General features: G+C 48.1%; 2 protein-coding genes across 2 annotated transcripts in view; one reads left to right on the forward strand and one right to left on the reverse strand.

Annotated features, from left to right (window-relative positions):
* Positions 1 to 5,658: 5,658 nt before the first annotated feature.
* Positions 5,659 to 25,933, forward strand: LOC310708770 (bactericidal permeability-increasing protein-like). Its single transcript, XM_083507568.1, has 15 exons — positions 5,659 to 5,893; positions 8,480 to 8,594; positions 10,862 to 10,990; positions 11,453 to 11,608; positions 12,999 to 13,062; positions 15,163 to 15,226; positions 16,670 to 16,761; positions 17,513 to 17,689; positions 18,077 to 18,136; positions 18,249 to 18,416; positions 18,888 to 18,955; positions 19,935 to 19,977; positions 22,700 to 22,763; positions 24,501 to 24,577; positions 25,615 to 25,933. Exons 1-15 carry the CDS (start codon positions 5,773 to 5,775, stop codon positions 25,651 to 25,653), a joined length of 1,437 nt encoding a protein of 478 aa, XP_083363694.1. The 5' UTR covers positions 5,659 to 5,772; the 3' UTR covers positions 25,654 to 25,933.
* The window catches only part of CCM2L (CCM2 like scaffold protein), an 881,881-nt gene continuing 865,323 nt past the window's right edge, over positions 9,484 to 26,041 (reverse strand). Inside the window, exon 11 of the transcript XR_014527168.1 lies at positions 9,484 to 9,624. The gene's annotated coding sequence lies outside the window, so the exon portion shown is untranslated. The remainder of the gene's footprint in view (positions 9,625 to 26,041) is intronic.

The raw sequence follows: 26,041 nt of genomic DNA on the forward strand, positions 1-26,041 counted from the left end.
AAACCTGCAGCCAGGAACAGAAAAAGTGGCCAGGGGGAAAGACCTCATTATTTGGCCCTGTGGCCTATTAGCCCCCCCCCCCGACAAAATGCACCCCCACAGAGCTCCTTTTCTGTTCCCACATCTTCTTCCATGCAGGTAAAGAAATAAGAAACCGGGAGCTTGAGATGGGGAGGGGGGAAATTCCATCAGAACCAGAGCAAAGTGGGGGGGGGATCTCCCTGCCCCCCCGCCCGGCCCTGCTCCTGATTCCCCCATCATAGCTGCAGGCTGGTTTCTGTGGGCCTGGCTCACCTGGGCATCCCATGCTCACCAGGGGTCTCCTAGAATGGAGCAGCTCCCAGCATTGGAATCACGGACTCAAGTTCATCTGTTTGCTGAATTGATTGAACTGAATACTTATAATTGGATTTTGGATAAATGTGCAATTAACAGTTTTGAATTTTATTGTGTTCTTATCTTCCCTAGTGAGTCGTGCAAACCGCTGTTCTGAACAATGCTTTCTATAGTGTTGGGGGCTGGGGAGAGGCTTATAGAACTGAAGGGGCAGCGGCTCAGAAAGGTTTGAGAACCCCTGTCCAAATAAACATTCTCGCTTCTGGGGGATTCATCTCCCCTCCCTGATCTTTCACAGAGCCTGCTTATTCAGCATTCATTCCTGATTTTTTGAAGGGAGAGTCTAGATGACATTGAGCCCAGAAAACGCTGTCGGACACTGCCCAGGGGTTTCCTCATCACTTCTCTTATCGGAGAAAAAAAATGCAAGCTTTTGGAGAAACGGGCTTGTGCAAAACATCCAGATTAACTTTGATTGTGCAACCTGGATTTGCCGGAATGTGACTGGATCTCTCCCCACCCCCCTGTCCCAAAGAGGAACAGTCTGGAAAGACCCAGAGCAAGGATGTCAGAAATCCCAGCTGCAAATACCCAAAGCTTTAGACTGCAGCCTCCAACTGGGCTGCCAGGGCAAAGAGGGATGGGAGGTGGGTGGCTTTTGCAGAAAAGGACGGGGAGCAGATCTATTAGATCATCTGTTTTTTTGGGATCTGACCCCTTCTGTCTGCAATGAGGCAGAGCTGGGCAGTTTTTCTAAGCATGGGGCCTTCCCACACCCTCACTTTCCAAACAGCTGCAAGTGATCTCTGCATCCCTCAGCCGCACTTTCTCGGTGCCAAAATTTTCTTCCCACTTCTGGAGACAAGCAGGGCTCTTCGCGAGAAAGGAGATCCAGGCAGGGAAAGGAGCAGGAGACTTGATTTGTCCTTCAAGCTGAGAAGCAGGAGCCCAGGCGGGCAGGCTACAGCTCTGCCGCTCTGCAAAACCTTGCAGGATCCAGACTGGGCCCAGGACCTTTGTACCGCATTGTTTGTAGCTGTGCAAAAAGGGAAACTGCAAACTGTGGGGGAAAGAGCGGAAAGGACAAAAGTAGGGAGGCTGCCTTGAAAACTCACGCTCTCTCTTAGGACTATACAGCTGCAGATATAATGTTTTAAGTGAGTTTTAAGTGCATTACACAAATGTGACACCAGATGGCGATGGTGAGCTCATGCAATTCAATATATTTTTCAACGTTCTTTTAAAAAAGCATTTTCACAGTGTGTTTTTTTATATGTATCTAGATTCCACCTTAGAGAAATAGAATTGTGGGATGGCCCACGGGGGTCATTGATTCCATCCCCCTGCATAGACGCCAACTCTAAGCGGTCCAGGTCCCTTCAGCCCCACAATGAAATATTTGGGGGGCTGCCCCCTGAATGTTGAGAACAATCAGTTGTGGAGGAGGCAAAACGTGGCACAGCTTCAGTGGCTGGTGCCTCCTAATCCTCCTGTGAAGGGGAAAGTGGTGGTGGTGGGGAAACAGCTCTGAGCCGATGGCAGTGAAGTTTTCATTGCAGAGGATAGCTGTCTTGTTTTGCATGTTGTTATATACTGTGGGGGGGGTCTTATATATATAATAAATCTTCATAAATTTACCAACCAAGTGCATATATAGATATGTCGACCACATGTCTGGAGCAGCACAGGAAGACCGCCCTGAAACCATTTAGACTTCCAAACTGACCAAATGTTTTCTCTGCAAGGAGGGAGCGGGTGAGGGAACCTTCCCATTGTCTCAGGAATTGGGAAATCACCATCTCAAAGGAACGGCCAGACTGCCAGGAAAGACAATCAGATGGGGCATTATCAGATAACCTGGCAGGACAGGAAAAACAACGTTCAAATTTCTGTTGTAGACCGCCTTTTCTGTGATGTAGGTATGATGTATGGAGGGGTGGTCTTGAGCTCCAAGGTGGGCAATTTAAAATGTCTATATAAGGGCAGGCACACCTGGGTTCTGGGTCCTCCTCCTTTCCTGCGTGAGACGGGAACACCCTGTTGCAACAGTTCAACAAAGATCAGGCTTACGAGCTGCTTTGGTTCTCAATATTCTCTGGTTGGCCTCTGTTCTTTTCTCTGACCAATGGAGAACCTACACAGGACTCTATATGGGCTCTTGTGTTCCCCATAAGGGAATTAGGGGAGATTTTCATTTATTACAGTACTGAGCTTGGATCCTGGAACAATAGGCAGGTAGATCCTAGAATGCAACAACCTGATTGGCCGGCAGGAAGGAAGCAGAATCAGCCAATCAGACAGAACCCATTGTGTAAATAATGTACATATAGCCTGAGGTATGTGGTGGTGGTGGTGGGGATTTGACTCTCTCCTTCTTTTACGAGCTGCAATAAAGAGCATGAAATCACTACGTGACTCCGAGTCTATTTCACATATTGATTTTTAAAAATGTGAATTGGGTGGTTTCTCATTAAACTACAAACAAAATTGAATCCCCCCCCATCCCTTGTGGGGTGGGGATGTGGAAGGTGCACTTTCCACAGTGTTGCTGCTATTTGTACTAAATCTGTGCGTGCAAAGAGACCTTTGTTTGCAAACATGAGAGCTGACTCACAAGTGTTTGAAAGAGAAACATATTGTAAAATCTGCAGCCTTTGTGTTGCTCTGGTGTGGGACAACCCTACATTCTTGCGCTTGGGGGGGAATGCATGTCAGGAAGGTGTGTCAGCTAGACCAGGCATGGACAAACTCTGGCCTTCCAGATGTTTTGGAACTACAATTCCCATCATCCTTAGCTAACGGGGCCAGTGGCCAGGGATGATGGGAATTGTAGTCTCAAAACATCTGGAGGGCCAGAGTTTGCCTATGCCTGAGCTAGACTATTGCTTTCCTCTCCATGGAATGCAATAGAGGCTTCGCTTCCCCACCAAGTTCTGGCCTCCCCCCCCCCCCCCCAAAGAAGAACTGAAAGTACTGTAAAACAGGCTTCCTCACCCTTGGGCCTCCAATGTTTTTGGCCTACAACTCCCATGATCCTTAGCTAGCAAGAGCAGTGGTCAGGGATGATGGGAATTGTAGTCTCAAAACATCTGGAGGCCCAAGGTTGAGGAAGCCTGCTGTAAAAGGTGAAAGTTCTTCCCATATTTTTTTTTTTATTTAGAGGAAAGGAGGTTTTGCAATCCCTTCCCACATGACGGAAAGCAGAAGCTGCGGAGTGGCGAAGGCAGCAGTGACCGAGGTGAAAGGGGTTCAGAAATTGGTGTCTTCGAAACAGCAGCTGAAATCTGAGGAAGGGGGTTCCTCCAGTTCTCAGGGGGAAATCGACCCATGCCAGGGCCTTCTCGGTTGTGGCCCCCTCACTATGGAATGCATCAATTTCAGTGCTGAAGGTTGCTAAAAGACCCACCTTTTCACCCCGGCTTTGGAGTCTTTGTGAGGGTGTGAACCATTTGTTTTGGGGAAGTATTTTCTGCTTGTGGCTTGGCTTTATTTGTTAGGACATTTTTAATTTCCAATGCAAATGTATTAAGGAAAAAACAGCAGGGAAAAGCCACATTTGACAGCACATTTAACTACACAAGAAAAACCACCTGAGCTTCCACTGAAGGTCAATAGACGCCATCCAAATATCCAAATACATATCTGGATGAAGCGGGTGTTTATAAAATGTTTGCCCAAACGTAGCAAGGGTGTTCAGGGCTACAGAACATTGTATAATAGGCTCCAAGTTTCTTATGTGACCCTAAGGGCTCAGAGAGGCTGGTGGCGGCTGATCACAGCCATGGGATGCCCTCCCCAGAGAATAATAATAATAATAATAATAATAATAATAATAATAATTTATTTATACCCCACCCATCTGGCTGGGTTTCCCCAGCCACTCTGGGCGGCTTCCAACAGAACACTAGACTGACTCCTTCTTTGTTGTCCTTCCTCCCAGCAGATGTTGTGAACTGCTTGGGGTGTCGTTTTTTTAAAAGGAAGGGGCTTTTAAACAACGCCCTGCTGTTTTTATTATCTGTATTTTAATAGATTTGTGTGTTTTTTATATTGTTTTATTTCTGTTAGAGTTTGATCACCCTTTAACGATGATCTTTTACACATTTTTAGTATTTTATTTGAGGCTGTTTTAATTTGTGTAAGCTGCTTTGTGTCCTGATCTGGGGGAAAGGTAGGATATTAATGATAATTGTAAACATGCTACGTAAATGGGTCATCTGAATGAGGAGCCCTTGCAAGGGTTTTTGGGTGGGGCAGTGATCACCTCCAACTTGGATGGATTTAAAATATCCATGGAGGAGCAGACAGCTATTGATGCCTATTAGCCACAATGGCTGCCGCCTTCTTCTTCTTCTTCTTCTTCTTCTTCTTCTTCTTCTTCTTCTTCTTCTTCTTCCTCTTCCTCTTCCTCTTCCTCTTCCTCTTCCTCTTCCTCTTCCTCTTCTTCTGTGATTACTCATAGCTGAGTAAGATTGTCTTCCATGCAGTGGCGTAGCGTGGGTTGTCAGCACCCGGGGCAAGGCAAGTAATTTGCGCCCACTAACCCGTGGATTTGCGCCCCCTAACCCTAACCCCCAGATGTTGCGCCCGGTGCGCCCGGCCCCCCCTGCACCCCCCACACTACGCCACTGCTTCCATGAACATGGTTTTAACGCTGAGTCCGTAAGTGACTGTGGAGGCCAATTCTGGATCCACACGTCCTTCCACAGTGGGGACATTGGTTTCACAGCAGGAGCTGATCATTGTGTGGATATGCCAAGCGTGCCTTCCTCTTAGCATGTTTCTCCCTTGCGTCCTGAGTTCGAGCGTCTTCAAAGTCCATGACACCTTTGGTCAAGGCTGTTCTCCAATTGGAGCTTTGTTCTGCCCTCCACAGCTGAACAAAGACAGAAGTGCTTGCAAACACCAGTTGCTGGAAACCATAGTTTCTGCTTGCAGGTTTCCCATACTGGGCACCTAGTTGGCCACTGTGAGAACAGGATGCTGGACTAAATGGGCCTGATCCAGCAGACCCTCTTCTTATGTTCTTGAGGTCCAGGAGCAGCTCTGCTTTTGAAGCCAAGCCCTGGAGCCTGGCATGCCCGTCACAAGCCAAACAGTGAGTGCATCGACATGATGCAGGATCCGTCCCATGCCGCGTGAGTCACAGAGCATGCAGCCCTGAGTCTCAGCTCCCGTGTCTGGTCCGGCCCCTGGCAGAGAAAGCCTCCATGCACGCCCAGCCCACAAAATCCACAAACCCCACCCGGAACCTTGGCTGCAGATTGTGCAACAGGGGAAAAGCCTTCTTGAGGAAATACAAATATAGCTTTCTGGTCCCTCTGCTTCTGCCTGCTCACTCTCACTTCCGTTTTCCTCTCAGCTAAATGCAAAGGGGTTCGTAGCTGCAGAGTCCCTGGGCAGAAGGATCTGAGGGGGTTCGGGGCTGCAGCAAGGATGTCCAAGGCGAGAAACCTCCTCCTGGCTTCTCTGCTGCTCTGTCTTCAGTACAGTCCTCTCTCCGGGGCCACAGGACCGGGCTTTGTGGGCAGAATCACGGACAAAGGCCTGGACTATGGTGGGTGCCTTTTATTCCCCATTCTGACCCCCCCCCCGCCTGCAGGGTCATGTGCTGGTTGAAGAGCCAGGAGGTCTGGAGTTTCTCAGCCTAACCGGCCTCGCAGGGTTGTTGTTCAGGATAAAACGGGGAGAAGGAGACCCTTCTGAGTGCCTGGAAGGAAAAGTGGGATCGAAACGTCATGAATAAAATAAATAGTGCGTGCAATTCTGGTCGCCTCGCGTCAAAATGGATATTGTAGATTTGGGAAAGCTTCAGGAAAGGGCCACCGATATGACGAGGGGAAGGGAGGAAAGGCTGCAGTCGCTTGGGACTTTTCTCTAAACTGAAGGCAAGCAAGAGTTGACTTGATAGAAGTTTATACGATGCTTGACGCAGAGAAAGTGGAAAAGATTCTCTCTGTGTGTGTCTCTCTCATTACTCTAGAATCCGTGGACATCCCATGGAGCTGAAATGTTGGAAGATTCAGGACAGTCAAATGAAAGTACTTCCATAGTTAACCTACGGAACTCCCTCCCACATGACGGCTTTAAAAGAGGATTAGGAAAAATTCATGCAGCAGGGAGTAATCACGGGCTGCTGCCCCGGTGCCTCTGCTCTGCTTCCACGCTCAGAGGGACTACTGCTCCTGCAGGAGGGAGTTCCATAGTTTAACTCCGTGCTGTGAGCTGTGATCTAAAACATCAAGAGGGCAGCAGGTTGGTGAAAGGTGGCAAGTTAGGTGGGTTTGAAACAATAAATCTGTTGTTTTCTCTATTTTGGGGGGCAGATCTACAGGATTAGGAAGGGGCTGCTTTGACAGCCAGTGTGGTGTAGTGGTTAAGAGCGGTGGATTCATAATCTGGGGAACCGGGTTCGCTTCCCCGCTCCTCCCCATGCAGCTGCTGGGTGACCTTGCGCCGGTCACACTTCTCTGAAGTCTCTCAGCCCCACTCACCTCACAGAGTGTTTGTTGTGGGGGAGGAAGGGAAAGGAGAATGTTAGCTGCTTTGAGACTCCTTCGGGTAGTGAGCAAGTGGGATATCAAATCCAAACTCTTCTTCTCTTCTTCTCTTCTTGCACCATCCTGATCCCTGCCAGTTCTGCGCTCCCAGACAGCAAGAGGGCGTGGGCTGTCCGCCTGCAAGATATTTGCCTGCAGGAATGAGAGTTTTCTGCTGACGTTGTGGGGCTCCGTTTGACTGCTGGCTGAGTGGATACAACTGGGGGTGGTGGTCCAGGGTCTACCTTAGACCTGCCACCCTTTCTTTCTTGGGTCCCTGCCCACCAGACTGCTTCGATACATGGAACTCATGCAGTTAAACGGGCCACATCACCCCCCTCCCACATTTAATTTGTATTTAACTTTGCTTTTAAGTTGTATTTCAATCAACTTGTTTTTATTATTGGTTGTTAGCCGCCCTGAGCCCGGCCTTGGCTGGGGAGGGTGGGGTAAAACAATTTATTATTATTACTATTAGAATCATAGAATCATAGAATCATAGAGTTGGAAGAGACCACAAGGGCCATCGAGTCCAACCCCCTGCCAAGCAGGAAACACCATCAGAGCACTCCTGACATATGGTTGTCAAGCCTCTGCTTAAAGACCTCCAAGAAGGAGACTCCACCACACTCCTTGGCAGCAAATTCCACTGTCAAACAGCTCTTACTGTCAGGAAGTTCTTCCTAATATTTAGGTGGAATCTTCTTTCTTGTAGTTTGGATCCATTGCTCCGTGTCCGCTTCTCTGGAGCAGCAGAAAACAACCTTTCTCCCTCCTCTATGTGACATCCTTTTATATATTTGAACATGGCTATCATATCACCCCTTAACCTCCTCTTCTCCAGGCTAAACATGCCCAGCCCCCTTAGCCGTTCCTCATAAGGCATCGTTTCCAGGCCTTTGACCATTTTGGTTGCCCTCCTCTGGACACTTCCAGTTTGTCAGTGTCCTTCTTGTACTGTGGTGCCCAGAACTGGACACAGTACTCCAGGTGAGGTCTGACCAGAGCAGAATACAGTGGCACTATTACTTCCCTTGATCTAGATGCTATACTCCTATTGATGCAGCCCAGAATTGCATTGGCTTTTTTAGCTGTCGTGTCACACTGTTATTGTTGTTGTTGTTGTTGTTGTTGTTATTATTATTATTATTAGTAGTAGTAGTAGTAGTAGTAATAGGCAATATTTCTGTGTGGAAGCACCTAACCTTTGGAACTCCCTGCTTCTTGATGCCAGGCAGGCGATTTCACTGTACTCCTTTTGGTACTCTTTTACTGTATTCTTTTGGTACTGTACTCTTTTATCACTCTTTTTGTTGTGTGATAAAAATGTTTTGGTTTAGATAAGCCTGCCCAGGGATGTAGAATTTCTGGTGTATGTTTTAATATGTTTTTAGTTTAGTGCTGATTTCCCTTTTCAAATGTTTGAAAGAGCAGTTTTCAATGATAAGGGTATTGTTTTATTGTCACTCGCTCCGAGATGTTTGGCCTTTTTACACTAAATAAAGCCATTGCTTTCGGCTTTGAATTTTTTTTTCCTAGGTAGGGAGAGAGGGCCCAAAAAAGGCAAATGGTCTGACGCCAACCTTTTCTCTCCTTTGCTTCAGCTCGCCAGGAGGGGGTGGCAGCCTTGCAGCAGAAACTGGCACAGCTGACTCTGCCCGACTTCTCTGGATCCTTCAGAGTTAAAGTTATTGGGAAAGTGGACTACAAACTCTACAGGTGAGGCCACCACATTATGGAAGAGACTACAATAATAGGTTCTGGAGAACATGGTTTCTGCCCTGGGCAAGGTGCAGTTGGGGTGTCTTGTGGAGACAACTCAAATGAAGTTGGGAGGGATAAAATTTCTTTTTGGGGGGCAGGCAGAGACTTGAATAAGTAGAATAATCATTTGAGAATGAGCAGGGGGGCTCATTTCTAAGATGGCTTAGTCCTTTCCACTCCAAAAAGCTCTGGGTCCACCACAGCTTCTCCTGCACAGCCTCATTCAACAGCACATCACCCAGCTACGTTGGTGCCAACTCCCTAGGGCCCTGGGTGCCCATGAAGGGACCGGGCACCCACAAATCTTGGTGCTAGGGTCATGCATGTTGCATGGCACCCATGGCGCCGGGCACCCACAGTTGCAGGGTCAAGCTGGCACTCCTGCCCAGCCAAGGCCACACTCATCTTGTGTGACTCGCGGGCCTGAACGTTCTGGAGGCCTCTTTGCTTTGGATAAAGGGTTGTTTTGGGGCTCACATTAAGATCTAGAGTTCCAAAGCAAAGGCCATTGAATCACTGTACTGTAGAGTTGGAGGGAACTCCAAAGGTCATCTAGGCCAACCCCCTGCAAGGCAGGGATCTCAACTAAAGCATCCATGGCAGGTGGTCATCCAACCTCCAAGGAAAGAGAGTCTACTGTCAGGAGCTCAGCCTACACTTGAGTAGGACCCTGGTAGAGACAGATGCCCAACTGGCATGTTCTCTCCCTCCTGGTCAATCATTCAGGAGCTTTGAAAGCTTTCTTCAGCCCGAACATCACAGCGAATGATGCCAAGAGACACTGGCACACTTAGGGATCCACAAAGTCTTCGCAGTTTGCGTAACAAAACTCAGCAACTCAGCATTTTGGCTAATCTACTTTATTTACATGTAAACATACACAGAGCACTGCAACATGGCTCCGTCTCTCTCTAGCATCAGGCAGCAAAGAGAAAAAGAACAAAGGACAATAGTCCCACTTCACGGAACACAGGAACACAAACATCTGCGTCACTTCCCACTCTGTGGAGTCAAAACATATACCGTCATGTGATAGACAACAATCCCATGACTGCAGTCACAGAGCAGGAATTCTAACATCTACAACCTCCTGAGGGAGATCATTCCACTGTCCAACTGCTCTTACTGCCAGAAAGCTTTTCCAAATGTTTAGTCGGAATCTCCCTTCTGGTAACTTGAAGCCCTTGGCTCAGCTCCTACCCTCCAGAGCAGGAGAAAACTAGCTTGCTCCATCTTCCATGGGACACCCCTTCAGATATTTAAAGATATCTCCACTCAGTATCCTCTTTTCCAGGCTAAATATATCCAACTCCCTCAACCATTCCTCATAAGGCTTGGTTTCCAGACCCTTGATTTTATGATTATTATTTATTAAATTTGTATACCAACCTTCATCCATAGCTCTCAGGGTGGTTCACAACATAAAAATACAAATTATATAATAAAAACAAGAATAAAGGCAAACTAATTGTGGGAGCCAGGAAGTCATGGGAAAAGGCTTGTAGCGCCACCTGGTGCCTCGCTGACCTCGGTGACCTGCATGTCCGTGCCTTGCAGTGTATTAAGTGCATAGCCTTATATGGAGTTATGTTCCCCCTCTGGGCAGCATGACCCTATATGGCGATGGGTGGGTTTAAGCCATGACTGGATGTAGGTAATGTAAGACATTGGCAAACGGCCATGCGACAGGAGAGAACAAAGGATAATAACAGTTACGGGAGAGAAGAGAAGTTCGAAAGGAGCTGCTCATGCCATCCTGAAAATATTGCTGGCTCTCTGTGTCTTTATTTTATGCTAAACTGTGCCATTTGTGACGTCTGGCTCAGTCAACTAATAACCCCACACTCCCCCACCTGCCATCTTTGTTGCCCTCCTCTGCACACCTTCCAGCTTGTCAACATTTTGGGGCCCACAACTGGACACAGTATTCCAGGTGTGGTCTGAGCAGGTCTGAGCAGGGCAGAATAGAGAGGGACTATGACTTCTCTTGAGCTGGACACTAGGCTTCAGTTGATGCAACCTAGAATTGCATTCACGCTTTTTGCTACTGCATCACACTGTTGACTCATGTGAAACTTGTGGTCTACTAAGACCCCTAGATCCTTTTCACACATACTGCTGTCAAGAGCAAGCTGCTTATTCGAATCAGGCGAATCCACCCTCTCCATCGTATTGACGATTTCCCCAAACCAATGACCTTCTCCTTCCTTTCTCTCCTGCAGCTTGAACGTTCGCAGTTTCCAGCTGCCAAGCTCCGCTATAGCACCGGTCCCAGGCATGGGCCTCAAGGTCTCCATCACCAATGCCTTTGCCGAAGTGACAGGCGACTGGTCGGTGAAGAAGCGCTGGTTGTGAGTCCATCGTTGCCTCTTACCTTTGTGAACTGCATGGGTCACTTAGAGGCAGTGGGGAGGAATTCGATTCAGTCCACACTGGAAGACAAATTCACCAAATCTTGCTTTCTGAAACAATACGCAAAGCGAAACAGAGCTGCCCCTCGAAATTCTCCCTTTCCTGAATTGGTTCTCCTGCTCCTCATTTAATCCCCACAAGAACCCCATAAGGTAGGCTAGACTGAGAGAAACAGTGAGTAGGCAGCTTAAGGTCACTGAGTGCGGATTTGAGCCCTGGTCTCCTGGGTTCAAATACTCTAACCACTACACCAACCTGGTTCTCCATGACACTGGTTATACCTTCTCCCCACCCACGGACAGCCAAGCACCTTTTTTTGTAAGATAGAAAGGGCAGGGTTTGTTGTCGCTCCTCCTCCTCCTGCTGCTGCAAATCCTTTGTTCTGTTGTCTTTCCAAATAGCAAGGACCACGGCTCCTTTGACTTGAAGGTTGAGGGCATCTCCATCTCTGTAGGTTTGAAGCTGGGGGCAGATCCTGCTGGGAGGCCAACAGTGGGCACAGCAGATTGCGCCGCTCAAATCTCCGACGTCAACGTGCACTTTTCAGGCAGGTTGAGGTAGGTGGTTGTCCATTGTCCTGCGGCTTGACCTGGAATGTTACCCTGCTTGCTGTCGACACAAGTCTCCCCTTTGCTACCTATAATAATAATAATAATAATAATAATAATAATAATAATAATAATAATTATTTATTTATACCCTGCCCATCTGGTTGGGCTTCCCCAGCCACTCTGGGTGGCTTCCAACAAAGTATTAAAATACAGTAATGCATCAAACATTAAAAGCTTCACTAAACAGGGCTGCCTTCAGATGTCGTCTAAAAGTCTGCTAGTTTTTCTTCTCTTTGACATCTGGTGGGAGGGTGTTCCACAGGATGGGTGCCACCACCGAGAAGGCCCTATGCCTGGTTCCCTGTAACTTGGCTTCTCGCAGCGAGGTAACCGCCAGAAGGCCCTCAGTGCTGGACCTCAGTATCCAGGCAGAACGATGGGGGTGGAGACGCTCCTTCAGGTATACTGGACCGAGGCCGTTTAAGGCTTTAAAGGTCAGCACCAACACTTTGAATTGTGCTCAGAAATGTACTCGGAAATGATGCCCAAACCAAGTGTCCCTGTGCTCACGGCAGGCTCCCCTTTTCCATCTGTCGTTTTGAAAACTCATTGCATTCATCCATCTCGAAAAGGAACCAGCCCCTAAATTAACATCAGCACAGTATCTGTCATTGCATCGTGTGGTCTTTCATATCTGTTTAGAATCATAGAATCATAGAATCATAGAATCATAGAATCATGGAGTTGGAAGAGACCACAAGGGCCATCGAGTCCAACCCCCTGCCAAGCAGGAAACACTATCAGAGCACTCCTGACATATGGTTGTCAAGCCTCTGCTTAAAGACCTCCAAAGGAGGAGACTCCACCACACTCCTTGGCAGCAAATTCCACTGTCAAACAGCTCTTACTGTCAGGAAGTTCTTCCTCATGTTTAGGTGGAATCTTCTTCCTTGTAGTTTGGATCCATTGCTCCGTGTCCGCTTCTCTGGAGCAGCAGAAAACAACCTTTCTCCCTCCTCTATGTGACATCCTTTTATATATTTGAACATGGCTATCATATCACCCCTTAACCTCCTCTTCTCCAGGCTAAACATGCCCAGCTCCCTTAGCACCCCTGCAAACCCCATTGGCAAAATCGCTGTGCATTCAGCAGCCACAACCTTTGCAACCTCCAGTCAAGCATAGAATTGCAGAGCCGGAAGGGACCCCCTAAAGTCATCTAGTCCAGCCCCCTGCAGTGCAGGAAGCACTTCCTCCCCTCTTGCTTCTTCAGAGCACCTAAAGCTGCTCTTAGTTTCTAGGATCTTCAGGGGGGAAAGTAGTGCAAGCACTTTAGGAAATAAAAGCATTTTACTATATTGACATTGATCCTCCCATTCTTCTCTCTCCATTGCAGCTGGCTATACAACCTCTTCCACAAAAACATCGAGTCGTCGTTCAGAAATACCATGGAAGGCAAGGTAAAGCCTTCACAGCATTTCCAAGGGCTCCTTCCCAGTTCCTGTCTCACTTTCCACAGTTTCTCGAATAAGTGGGACCCCTGCATGGGTGCACCTTTAAACCCTGCCTTCCGGCCCAGAAGTTGCTCCCTCTAAAAAGCCCGGTTTTGCAGGAGCTAGCTGCTCTGCAAGAGGGAATGGCACTCTGCACATGCTCAGAAGCAGGAGTTCACCCGGCAGTGCTCAGATTGGCGTCCTAGGAGACCAACAGCAATAGCAAAAGCAAGCTTTGGGAAGTACATTGCTGTTGTTAGGAAACACTCTCCTGCTCTGGGCCCTCAGTCCATGTTCTGGCTTGTTCCTTGCCCGGTTATCTATCCCTGCTCCTGTTTGTGACTCAGCGGCTAGCATGCGCACTGGGGATGGTGGAGTGGGGGGCCAAATACTTGGAAGGAAAGGCTGAGCATTTGGAATCTGCTGCTGCTGCAGCTCCAAAGCACACCCCGTGTTCGCTGCAAAATTCACACATGGCATTGCAAACCTCCTGTGGCATCACTTGGACTTGAAGGAACCGCTTTCCTCTTAAGGAAGGTTTTGTTTGCTTCTGAATTCAGTAGCCCCACAAACAGACCCAAGACTTCAGCATTCAAATGCAGTTTGAGCTGAAAAGACGTGCTTTGGGTGTTAGGAATTAGCTTCCTTTGATTTCACAGGCCTTTGCGAGCTTAATTTAGCCAAGCATGCCCTCGGGAACAATGGGCTCTCCTGTTCTCCACAAAAGGCAACAGCAGGGGAGCCATGCGCCAAGCCTTGTCGACAAGCCGCTTTCAGTAATTGCTACATGGCCGCCTGGCACCAACTGCGGTGTCCGAGGGTGGAGAAAGGAATGACTGAGTCTCCCTGCAGGGAGGACCCTGGAAAGTCCAGCCCCATCGCAGACACCTGATTTTAGTTTAGAGTCCTGCATTGCAGAGGTTTGGACTAGATGACTCTTGGGGTCCCAGCTCTGCAATTCTATGATTCTGTGTCTAAGGCCTATGGAGCAGAGCCTTTGTGGAATCATAGAATGGTAGAGCTGGTAGCAAAGTGTTTTCTTCTTCTCATGGGGACAGAGCCTTCTGTACCCACCCCAAAAGGCCCAGCAATTCACAGAACCATGGAATTGTTGAGCGGGAAGGGATCTCCCAAAGGTCCTCAAGCCCAATCCTCTGCAGTGCAGAAGACCATCATACCCATAATATGCCTCTGGTGTGCATTGTCCAAAATTGCATCGATAAACCCCTGGGCCAGATGTGGGTAAACAATGGTAGGAGAAGACTGGGGGCCGCAAGTGAGGCTCAGTGGAGATCACCATTCACAGTTGTTTGTGCCCCACATCTAGCACCAGTACTCCAAGATAGACCACACCTGGGAATCGAGGTTCTGCTAGTTTCAGAGCCAAGCAACGAACCCACGGACACATGGGGCTCCTGCCAAGGAATCATAGAATCATAGTTGGAAGAGACCACAAGGGCCATTGAGTCCAACCCCCTGCCAAGCAGGAAACACCATCAGAGCACTCCTGACATATGGTTGTCAAGCCTCTGCTTAAAGACCTCCAAAGTAGGAGACTCCACCACACTCCTTGGCAGCAAATTCCACTGTCAAACAGCTCTTACTGTCAGAAAGTTCTTCCTAAGGTTTAGGTGGAATCTTCTTTCTTGTAGTTTGGATCCATTGCTCCGTGTCCGCTTCTCTGGAGCAGCAGAAAACAACCTTTCTCCCTCCTCTATGTGACATCCTTTTATATATTTGAACATGGCTATCATATCACCCCTTAACCTCCTCTTCTCCAGACTAAACATGCCCAGCTCCCTTAGCCGTTCCTCATAAGGCATCGTTTCCAGGCCTTTGACCATTTTGGTTGCCCTCCTCTGGACACGTTCCAGTTTGTCAGTGTCCTTCTTGAACTGTGGTGCCCAGAACTGGACACAGTACTCCAGGTGAGGTCTGACCAGAGCAGAATACAGTGGCACTATTACTTCCCTTGATCTAGATGCTATATTCCTATTGATGCAGCCCAGAATTGCATTGGCTTTTTTAGCTGCCGCGTCCTTATGGCCTTTCTTCTCTTCCCCCCAGGTCTGTGAAGAAGTGAGCAGTTCCATTGGCTCCAAACTGCAGCCTTTCCTGCAAACCCTGCCAGGTAAGAGCAATGATGTGGAAGCCGGTGACAAGCTGGACCCCATCAGGGGGAAAGAGCTCCTTCTAGGCAATGCCTAGGGACACAGGTGGCGCTGTGGGTTAAACCACTGAGCCTAGGGCTTGCCAATTGGAAGGTCAGTGGTTTGAATCCCCGCGATGGAGTGAGCTCCCATTGCTCGGTCCCTGCTCCTGCCAACCTAAAGTGCTTCTGGGCCCCTGCATACCTTGGCAGAATGTGGGCTTATTCATTTATACACTGTTTGTCAAAAAGCAAACAAACCTCAAAGCAGTTTGCAAAAAAATAGCAGCAATTTTTGAAAAATAGCAGCAATAATTTAAAATGGTTAAAAGTTAAAAATAGCAATAGACTCAAACCAGTTTAAAACTCACATCCAGTTTCTCAACATCCAGGTGGGCTTGTCTAAATAAATGTGTTTTTAGCAGGTGCCAAAAAGAGTAGAGGCTGAATGTCAGGTGGCAGGGAGTTCTGCATACTTTAGACAAATCCATGCAGGGGGAGAGGGCAGCCATGGTGTTATGCTCACTTTCTGCTTGCTGGTTTCCTGTGGAGGAATCTAGTGGATCCCTCTGAGAACAGGGTGCTGGACTAGATGGGCCCATTGGCCTGATTGTCCCGGCCCAAAGCTGGGCTCGTGGGAGTGGTTTGATGAAGGTATACCCATGAAGGATTTCAAAGACACCTGAGTGATCAGTTCTAGTGATTTATTACATATGTAAAAAGAATAAGTTTACGGTAAGTCAGCAAACATTTAGGCATCTTTTATGCACAAAGCATCAGAGCCCGGTTTGCTTCTGCCCTCTCTGGGCCCAGCATCCCAAGGCCTCAGAGAAGCACAGCATCAAAGCAAACCCATTAGCATAGATCAAAGCAAGGAAACATATCTGAGCTCATTCTTGCAACAACTACCAATTCTTTTTTGGGTTACCTTGGCTACCAAGATGGAGCTTGCACTTTGCTTCAACACACCAATCCAGCAGGGTTCTGATTATGAGTACAGTGGTACCTCAGGTTACAGACGCTTCAGGTTACAGACTCTGCTAAACCAGAAATAGTACCTCGGGTTAAGAACTTTGCTTCAGGATGAGAACAGAAATCGCGCGGCAGCAGCGGGAGGCCCTATTAGCTAAAGTGGTACCTCAGGTTAAGAACAGTTTCAGGTTAAGAACGGACCTCCAGAACGAATTAAGTACATAACCCGAGGTACCACTGTACTGTATTATAGAAAGTGGCACTAAAATGCTGATGAGCTTTTCGTTCTTTCTGGGGGTACAACAAACAAAAACAAAACCATAATCTGATGTGCAAATGCAGAAAACTGGATTCAAGATTGGGAAAATGAGCGACTGAAATGGACACCTATGTCCGACGCTGCTTTTTTGCCATCTCGCCTCAGCTCCTCAATTTGTCCTGTTTTTCCCCTAGTCACGGCTAGAATTGACAAGGTGTCTGGGATCGATTACTCTCTGGTTGCTCCTCCTGTGGCTTCACAGAATTCCCTAGACTTGGACCTGAAGGTAGGGAAAAGGAGCGAGGGAGGGAGGGGGAGGTTTATGGATCATGGCCAGTTTCCCTCCCGGAGGCCTCCTGTGCTGTGGGCAGCTTCCTGGTGGGAAGACGCTTGCCTGTCGCTTCCCTTCCTCTCTTCCTAAAACACTTATGTCAGGGAACTGACATCGGAGGGAGAGGCGAAGGGGAGGCTCCCAGATGATGCTGGCGAAGGACCCAGCAGCAGGGGGAGAAACAGCTCAGTAGAGGGGGAAGCCAATCAGCGCAACACCAGGGATAGAGGGGGGCAGACGGGGGAATTGGAGAGAGGGCTCCAGGACTCTTCACTGGACATCAGTGAGGAGAGCCCAGGTCCTCCGCTACCCATGCCTTCCCTGCGCAGAAGACTCCCGCGCAGTGAGAGGAGGAGGAGACTGGGTTTCAAACAACTTTTATGTTGGAAGAGGTTCAAGAAACGCCCACTGACGGATTCTGCCAGTGACTGAGGCAGCCACCATGAGAAGGGGCTGTGCAGTCAGAAAGGTTTAACAAGGCAAATTAACCGAGAAAGGCACCAGCTTACGCACGAGTAACTTATACCTATTACAACTTACCTGTGATTCCTGCGTTGCAGGGGGTTGGACCAGATGAAGCGAAGGGCTCCATCCAACCCTACAGTGCTGTGATTCTAGGAAGGAGAGAAGAAATGGGCTGAGTCCCCTCCATTAGCATTCTGTCCTATGAATGACTTCCCATTGTTTGCATTTCCTCTCCCATCAGGGTGAATTCTTCTCTCTCGCCCATCGCTCTCCTCCTCCTTTTACACCACCAGCCCTCGCTTTCCCGGTGGATCATGACCGCATGCTTTATTTTGGGGTCTCCACTTACTTCTTCAACACCGCAGGCCTTGTATACTACGGAGCAGGGGAGATGAACTTCTTCATCACAGACGACATGGTAAGGAGGGCTGGGGAGCCCAAGTCTGCAGAGCTGGCCTTCCCAGGGGGTGGATCACGCTGCAATCCTCTACAGCGGCTCTTGAGTAGCTCCCTTTGATAGTGAGATCCGGATGAGACGGGCCATTGGCTTGATGCAGCAGGCTTTTCTCATCTCCTTAATGCAGCCGACATGTTTTTCTACCAATAAGACGACAGGAGCCTGTTGATGGCCCACAATGGAAGCCCGGCTTTGATGGGAGGTTCTGGGCTGAGTTTCCAGCTAAAACCCAGCAGGAGAACAAGAGGAAGGTTTAAAGGGACTGTTCTTTCTAACCTCTGCTTTTCCAAGTCATAGTATATCGTCCTATCTCTCCATCCCCAACTCGCCTCTTCTCCCCTGCTGCAGATTCCGAAGGAGTTTAAAGTCCGGCTCAACACCACCTGCTTCAAGGCCTTTGTTCCACAGGTGAGCAGCTGGGGCATCTGTTTGGTTACGGGAGAAGATGGGTCCACTTGGACCTGATCCAGCCGCCAGGCTCTACTGAGATTCTCATGCCGCCTTTGCTCTCCACACCCAGTTGGAAAAGCTGTACCCCAACATGCCCATGAAGCTCCAAGTCTCACCTTCTTCTGCCCCGTCTCTGACCATCACACCTGACGCCATTTCGCTGTCTCCAGTGGTCGACATCAGAGCATTTGCCATCCTCCCCAACGCTTCCTTGGCCTCGCTCTTTGTGATTGGTGCGGTAAGTTCAGGACACAGCTTGAGTCTTGGTGCTGCCCATGATCAGGAGGGTAAGTATTTTGTGCCCCTTCCAGTCTGCCCATTGCCCTAAGGCTCCTCTTCCACCTTCATCAGAGTTTTTGTCAATTGTGGGTGCTCATTTCTGCCTCTTCCCTTCCTTAGTCCCAGATATTTTTCTTTCTGAATGTTATACATTCCCCTCAGCTTTACTAATAGATGTGTTTTCCCAAAGAGATCTTCCTTCTCCTTCTCCTTCTCCTTCTCCTTCTCCTTCTCCTTCTCCTTCTCCTTCTCCTTCTCCTTCTCCTCCTCCTCCTTCCTTCCTTCCCTTCTTCCCTTCTCTTTTTTTTTGTTGCAAATTTCCCCAATGATTAAAAGAATTCCAAATCTTCATATGTATAGACTTCACATGATGTAAACTTTTTTGGATCTCTTTGCAAAGCACCCTCAACCTGCTTCTCTTTGATTTCAGTCAGCCACCATTTCAGCCAAAGTTTCTGTTAACTCCACCAAGATCTTTGGGTCCCTGAAGCTTGGCAAGTAAGAAACAGCAAATGTGCTTTACCATTTTAATACCCCCCAAAAAAAGTTTTTTGCTTGACTAGAAGCTACCACAAAAGGTCCTAGAAGAGATAATTCAGCGGTCAGTCTGAGGGCACTTAGAGAGGGATGCTGTGATTACTAAGACCCAGCATGGTATTCTCAAACACAAGTCATGCCAGATGAATCTCATTTCCCTTTTTGATAGAGTTACAAGCTTGACGGATCAGGGGAATGCTGTGGACGTAGCATATCTTTGTTTCAGTAAGGGGGTTGGACTAGATGACCTTGGGATCCCTTCCAACTCTATGATTCTATAATTCAAATCTCATTGTTTGGCTATTATCCAGGAAAAAAACCATCTTGACTTTATTTCGTAGAATCATAGAATTACAGAGTTGCAAGGGACCCTGAGGGTCATCCCCTGCAATGCATATTTATTTATTTCATAAAATTTAAATAGTGTACCACTTGATTGTAGGGAAAAACCCCTCAAAGCAGTTTACAGAGAAGTTAAAACCATAAAAATATTTTTAAAAAACCCAACAGCACATTAAAACATACAGAAAGTTAAAACCGCAGTATAGATTTAAACCCATAAAACTTTCTAAGCCCCTTGGAAGGCTTGTCTACACAAGAATGTTTTTAGCAGGCATTTCAAGTGGCAGGGAGTTCCAAAGGGTCAGTGCTGCCACACCGAATGCTTGCTTACCTTGCCCAATGAACTGTGGGAGACGAGATCTGGGTTGAACTACACTTTCCAATTTATTTCTATTGGACCTTTTGGCCGAAAAGGTGCTCCCCTGCACCAAGGCAGCCCCAAAGGGCATGCAGAAAGAGGAGTGCAGAGAAGAGTTATCAGCCATGACCCTGTGGCTTGTTCCACTGGCTTCCCGTAGCTCAGCAAGTCAATAAGGTATATTGTCGTTATAAGGCATAAAACCCCCATTGCTCTCTTTCCCCCTGTATCCTCATTTAGGCTGCAGCTGTCTCTGAAGCACTCAGACGTCGGGCCTTTCTCAGTAAGTTCTTTTTCGTTCCCTAAATTGCTTGATCCCGTTACCTTAAGTGACCCCCAAGAATTCCATGGTCACAGCTAGAGGTTCAAGCTCTCAACCTGCGCACTCAGTGGCCAGAGGCCCTCTTGCCTTTTTCTCAGAGCCAGCGGCGTAGCGTGGGTTGTCAGCACCCGGGGCAAGGCAAGTAATTTGCGCCCCCTAACCCCTAACCTGCTGCGTCAGGTGATCTGAGGCGAGTTGCCGCTGGCGCTGCCGCCCAAACGACGCCGCTTGCCCGGAGGAGGAGGGCAGAGAGGCGAGGAAAATGCAACATGGCCCAGCAGCGGCAGCGGCGGCGGGGCTGTGAGGAGGGGCTGCCTGGCGCGCCCTCCGTGGCCCTGACGCACGGGGACCGCGGCGAGCCGCTGCCAGCTTGTCGGTTCCGCGAGACATGGGGCTCTGCTACAGCCTGCACCCGAGGCTCTTTGGCGATTCCAGAGGTGGTGAGCGCCCCCCCAGATGTTGCGCCCGGTGCGGCCGGCCCCCCTTGCGCCCCCCACGCTACGCCACTGCTCAGAGCCCATTCTTGCCAATACCCTCCCTGCAAGATTTGGTGCCACTCTCAGTGGGCAAACCTATCAATCTCAGCTTCTCACTCCTGCAGTCTTAAGTTCAGTTCCTCCCTTTTACACATCAGTTTTTGGCGTTTATTTTATTTGTCCTCGTGAAGATTTATCAACTTCTCATTGCATGTAACTCCTAATATACATATTATTGGCATTCAATTTTCTCAAACATAATGCATTTTTTCTATTTTATTTTTACTCAAGTACATGCAAACCTCTCAGCATGTGGTTTCTTTGTAGACATTACTTGCCTGGAGAACACCGCTGCAAAATTTGGAATAGTCCGAATGTTGAAGGCCAGCTGAGCTTCGGTTTGTTTATTATTTCAGGAGGGGTGAATAAGGTTCGCACTAAAATGTGAACCGACCCAAATTTCGCGCCCATCCTGTGGTGTCACAGACACACACCTGCTTTCTCATTCCTCTTGGTGGTTCTGCCAAGTGTGCAGCCACTGTGGAAAAGTCAGATTCCATGCTAGAGATCGTTAGGAAAGAGATTGAAGACTGCCAATAGCATAATGCCGTTTTGCAAATCTATGGTGCAACCATATCTGGAGTCCTGCGTACACTTCTGGTCACCTCACCTCACAAAGTTGCTTTGGGTTGCCCTGGCAAGATAAAACTACAGTGGTACCTCGGGTTAAGTACTTAATTCGTTCTAGAGGTCCGTTCTTACCTGAAACTGTTCTTAACCTGAAGCACCACTTTAGCTAATGGGGCCTCCCGCTGCCGCCACGCCACCGGAGCACGATTTCTGTTCTCATCCTGAAGCAAAGTTCTTAACCCGAGGTACTATTTCTGGGTTAGCGGAGTCTGTAACCTGAAGCGTCTGTAACCCGAGGTACCACTGTACTAGCAAACCGAATAAATGGGAAAGATTCAGAAAACGGTCATCAGAAAGATCAAGGGGAATCCCCTGTGAGGGAAGCATGCAAGCGCCGAGGTCTTCCTAGTTTAGAGAAAAGACAAGAAAGAGTTGACACGATAGACGTTTATAAAATTATGCCTTGCATGGAGAAAGTGAACAGAGAAAAGGTTCTACCTCTTTCTCATGACACTAGAACTCATTTATATTCAATGAAGCTGGTTGTTTGAAGGTTCAAGACAGATCATGGAATCATAGAATTGTAGAGTTGGAAGAGACCCTGAGTTGCATCTAGCCCAACCCCCTGAAATGCAAGAATCTTTTGCCCAAGGTGCAAATCTCAAACCCACAACCCTGAGATTCATGGAAACAACAACAACAACCTGCCCATCTGGCTGGGTTTCACCAGCCACTCTGGGTTGCTCCCAACAGAGTATTAAAGACGCAATAAAACATCAAACATTAAAAACTTCCCCAAACAGAGTTGCCTTCAGATGTCTTCTAAAAGTCAAATAGTTGTTTAGTTCCTTGACATCTGAAGGGAGGGCGTTCCACAGGGCAGGTGCCACTACCGAGAAGGCCCTCTGCCCGGCTCCCTGTAACCTCACTTCTCACAGTGAGGGAACCACCAGAAGGCCCTCGGAGCTGGACCTCCGTATCCGGGCAGAATGATGGGAGTGGAGATGCTCCTTCAGGTATACTGGGCCGAGGAGGAGAGGGCTGTTAATGGCCACTAGGGATGATGGCTCTGCTCTGCTTCCATAGTTGGAGGCCTTAATGCTTCCGAATACAAGTTGCTGGAAACCAAAGGAAGGGAGAGAGCTCCTGTGCTCAGCTCTTGTGCTTGAGGACCTCTGGTTGGCCATGGAGAGAACTGGAAAGGATGGACCACGGGCTTAATGTTCTTTCCAATTGTCTGGGTGTTGTTTGATTCACCCACCCATTTATGTAACGACCAAGGCAGATGTAGGACATCCAGGATGAAGCCAAAAGTCAGGGAGGGGAATTAGAGGACACCTTGACCCTCCTCCCCACTGCCCCGTGCAGCAACAAAACTGCTAGTGCATTTGTAAAGCTAAGCATGGTCCAGTATGGTTTCAGATTGGATGAATGACTGAGTTGAGATCCCTGCATTGCAGGGGGTTGGACTAGATGACCCTTGGACCCTTGACTCCTTTCCAACTTTACAATTTTCTGATTCCATGAGCCCTTTCATCTTGATTTCCCTTTTATGGTCTCTGTCTCTCTCTTTCCAGGTACAATTAATGCAAGCCATCATGAACTACCTTGCTTCAAGCACCCTCCTTCCTGCAATGAACGGTAAATATCAGTCTAATTGTTGCACCACATGCTTCATTATAGCCTTGTTTCTCATTCACCGTCCCAACAGAACCAGGCCTCTGATATGGACTCCCAGGACAGAGCGATGACCCCTCCGGTTGCATCTCCAAGGAGGAGAGGAGACTGGCAGGTGGTTCCCGGGAGGGCATCTGGCTGTGCCGTTTTGAGAAAACGCCAGGCCTGCAACCCCATGGAAAGTTACTAGGGGAGGAATGTCTAGCATCTCATGTACAACATTGGGGAGCTCCCAGAGCACTTCAGAGTGAGGGGACAACCAGGAGCAGCGGGGAAAACTGCAGGGCAAATGCACACTTCCCCTGTTGCAGGCAAGAGGCCTGTATGAGGGGCAGTGGTGGTGTAGTGGTTAGAGCACCTGGTAAAGACCAGGGTTCAGATCCTCACTGGGCCCCGAAACTCACTGGATGGTGACCTTGGGCCAGTCAGTCCCTTTTGGCTTAACCTACCCTGCAGGGTTGTTGAGGAGGTGAAATTAAGAGCAGAATAATCTTGGAGAGATAGATGCACAGAAATGAATAAATAAGAGGCTGCGCAAATGGTGAACCTCCACTACTGAGTGAAGGCCAGGTTTCTTTTTCATAGTTTAAAGCAAGTTTCTAGTTTTTATGGCTGCACACCTGAATAAGTTCAGATGGCAGAGCAGGACTCTCATAGAGCTGAGTAGCTGCCGGTGGCTCCTCAGGTCTGGCAGGGGAGGGGGGGAAATCTCTTATATATAGTTTTGCAATTTGCAGAACATTTTTAGACTCTTTTCATAATTGGGAGGGATTCATATAGCTCTGGTGTGGGAAAGCACATAATACAAATCCAAAATGGAGGCTGTGTTCACCCAATGTGCCACATCTGTTTGGCGGTTGAACAGACTCCCTTGGAAGGTGCTGGACTGATGTTCGTTGGAGGCGTTTAAGCAGAGGTTGGGTGGCCATCTGCCACGGACGCTTTAGTTGCATTGCAGGGGGTTGGACTAGATGACCCTTGTGTCCCTTCCAACTCTTCAATTCTGTGATTCTATGACCTGTTAATTTTATCTCCCTTTTTTAAAAAAAATAGTTTTTATTGAATTTTACAATTTTATATTCAACATAATCATTATTATCACAAAGAAAAACTATAAATCCCAATCCCCACCCCCACCCCCTCCCATGACTTCCCTCAACTTCCTCTTCTGGTTCTTTAAATATTTCCTTCTCCTGCCCATCTTATTCTACCTTAATTTCGCAATATTTTAATTAAATATTGTTGTATTCTTTTTGTACCATTTCTCCCCAAATCACATCTTTCCTTTTATTCATTCCCCATTATTACATCTTAACTTTTATACTGGTTTCCTTAAATTGTAAATGTTTAATCAAACCCTGCCAGTGAGTCTACTGATTTACAATATTTTTACGACCTATTGCAGTCATTAAGAGTCGTCAACAGGCTCATCTCAGCTATCTGCCAATCACCCATTCCCACCACCCTTCTGAGTAATACCCCTCCCCACCTTCTCACTATATAGAAGGATCTGGCAACTTCTGTTTCAGTGTATCTGAAGAAGTGTGCATGCACACGAAAGCTCATACCAAGAACTAACTTAGTTGGTCTTTAAGGTGCTACTGGAAGGAATATTTTTATTTTGACTATGGCAGACCAACACGGCTACCTATCTGTAACTGGAAATATTTTTGTAAGTGCAAGATAAATTTTACCTTCCAGCGCGACTGGCTGAGGGCTTCCCCCTCCCTCTCCCGGACCACGTGGAGCTCTCCAGTGCCTTTCTGCAGCTTCGCCAGGTGGGTGATGCCTTAGCCCTGTCGCAAAAGAAGTTCTGGGTACTCAGGGAAGCTTCCTGCATTTTGAGGCTAAAAACCAATTGTGGAGGAAGCTCCCTGGAGGAGCAGGTGAAGCCCACATGGAGGTGGCCCTCACTTGGCCCAACAGGCATCCCATAAAACCCCTTCCACATTTGCAAGAAGTCAGTTATTTCACTTTGGAATTCCCTGCCTCTTGACACCAGGCATGCTCCGTTACTTTACTCTTCCTTGCGCCTGATTAAAACATTCTTGCTTAGACAAGGCTCTCCAGATGTTTAAGAAATCTGAGGTGAGTTCAGATCTGTTTTTAGTCTTTTGTTCTTTTAACTTTTCAAAACTCTTGAATTGTAATTGTGATAATTTTATTGCTTTATCTTATTTTGCAAACTGCTTTGAAGGTTGTTGTTGTTGTTGTTTTACACTCAAGCAGTGTATAATTTTTTAGGAAATATTAAGTAAAACAAACAGCCCTGCTTGCAGAGCACACGTCCCAGGAGGTAGGCATCCTGGACCCTTTGTGTCTGGGTGCCAGGATTTTGTTGTCCTGCTGTTGGCCAGAGGAAGACTCAGCTGCAGGGGCCATAGCTCAAGGGTAGGGTGTCTGTCTCGCAAGTGGAAGGTTGCAGGTTCAATCCTCGCTGGCGTCTCCAGGCGGTTCTGGGAGAGACTCCTGCCTGAAATCATGGAGAGCCAGTGCTGGAGAGACACTGCTAAGCTAGAGGCAGGCAGGCCAATTCTAGGCGGCAGAGCAGTCTTCCGACTCCTCAATATTTCTTTGAAAGGGTTCCAGCCCTCCCAAAATTGAGGCAGCCCAGAACAACGTCGCAGGAGGCTTCACCAGCCTGCTTGGTGTCAGGAAAACGAGTGTGACGTCACATGATGTGCACATGACATCACACATGCTGCTGCCCCCGATCTTGGGGGCAATGTGGCGGCACTGGCTAGAGGGACCAATGGCCTGACTCTGTATAAGCAGTTTCCTCTGTTCCTAATTCTGCCTTCTGATCTCTCCCCAGGATTTCTTGCTCTTTGGAGCAGACGTTCGCTACAGTTAATGGCGATGCGGAAAGAGAGAGAGGAGAGCCCAGACGCAATGCAGAATGTCGCCCTCTCTTCTGCTTCTTCTGCTTGGTCTTCCAGGCAGCAGGGTGGGGTGGGGGTTCTTCCCCGGAAAAGGGCCCCTCCCTGTTTTTGGAATAATTTTCACACTGGTAAACCCTAATGACTGTTCAGATGAACAGCAGTTCAATAGGTATTTATGTTGATTTCCACTGAGATGGGACTATAGATGCAATTGAGATTAAATCCGGGTTCAGCAATGGATTCAGAAACGGTCGTGGTGGACAATGGAGGTTGTTTTACACCAGTGTAGATCCTAGAGCCAGTAGGAGCATCAGAATGATAGCATAGGCAGAGATAAATTTTGATAAACTGGTAGCCTGA

The sequence above is a fragment of the Podarcis liolepis genome (genome assembly GCF_965112155.1).
Source record: "Podarcis liolepis genome assembly, chromosome: 6".
NCBI classification, from domain to species: domain Eukaryota; kingdom Metazoa; phylum Chordata; class Lepidosauria; order Squamata; family Lacertidae; genus Podarcis; species Podarcis liolepis.

What these genes read in the sequence shown, in the direction of transcription:
- LOC310708770 (XM_083507568.1), top strand. Translation starts at nt 5,773, where the DNA reads ATGTCCAAGGCGAGAAACCTCCTCCTGGCTTCTCTGCTGCTCTGTCTT. An exon ending in TCAAGGCCTTTGTTCCACAG is followed by an intron (nt 18,137 to 18,248) that starts GTGAGCAGCTGG and finishes CTCCACACCCAG; the next exon opens with TTGGAAAAGCTGTACCCCAA. An exon ending in CCTCCTTCCTGCAATGAACG is followed by an intron (nt 22,764 to 24,500) that starts GTAAATATCAGT and finishes TTTACCTTCCAG; the next exon opens with CGCGACTGGCTGAGGGCTTC.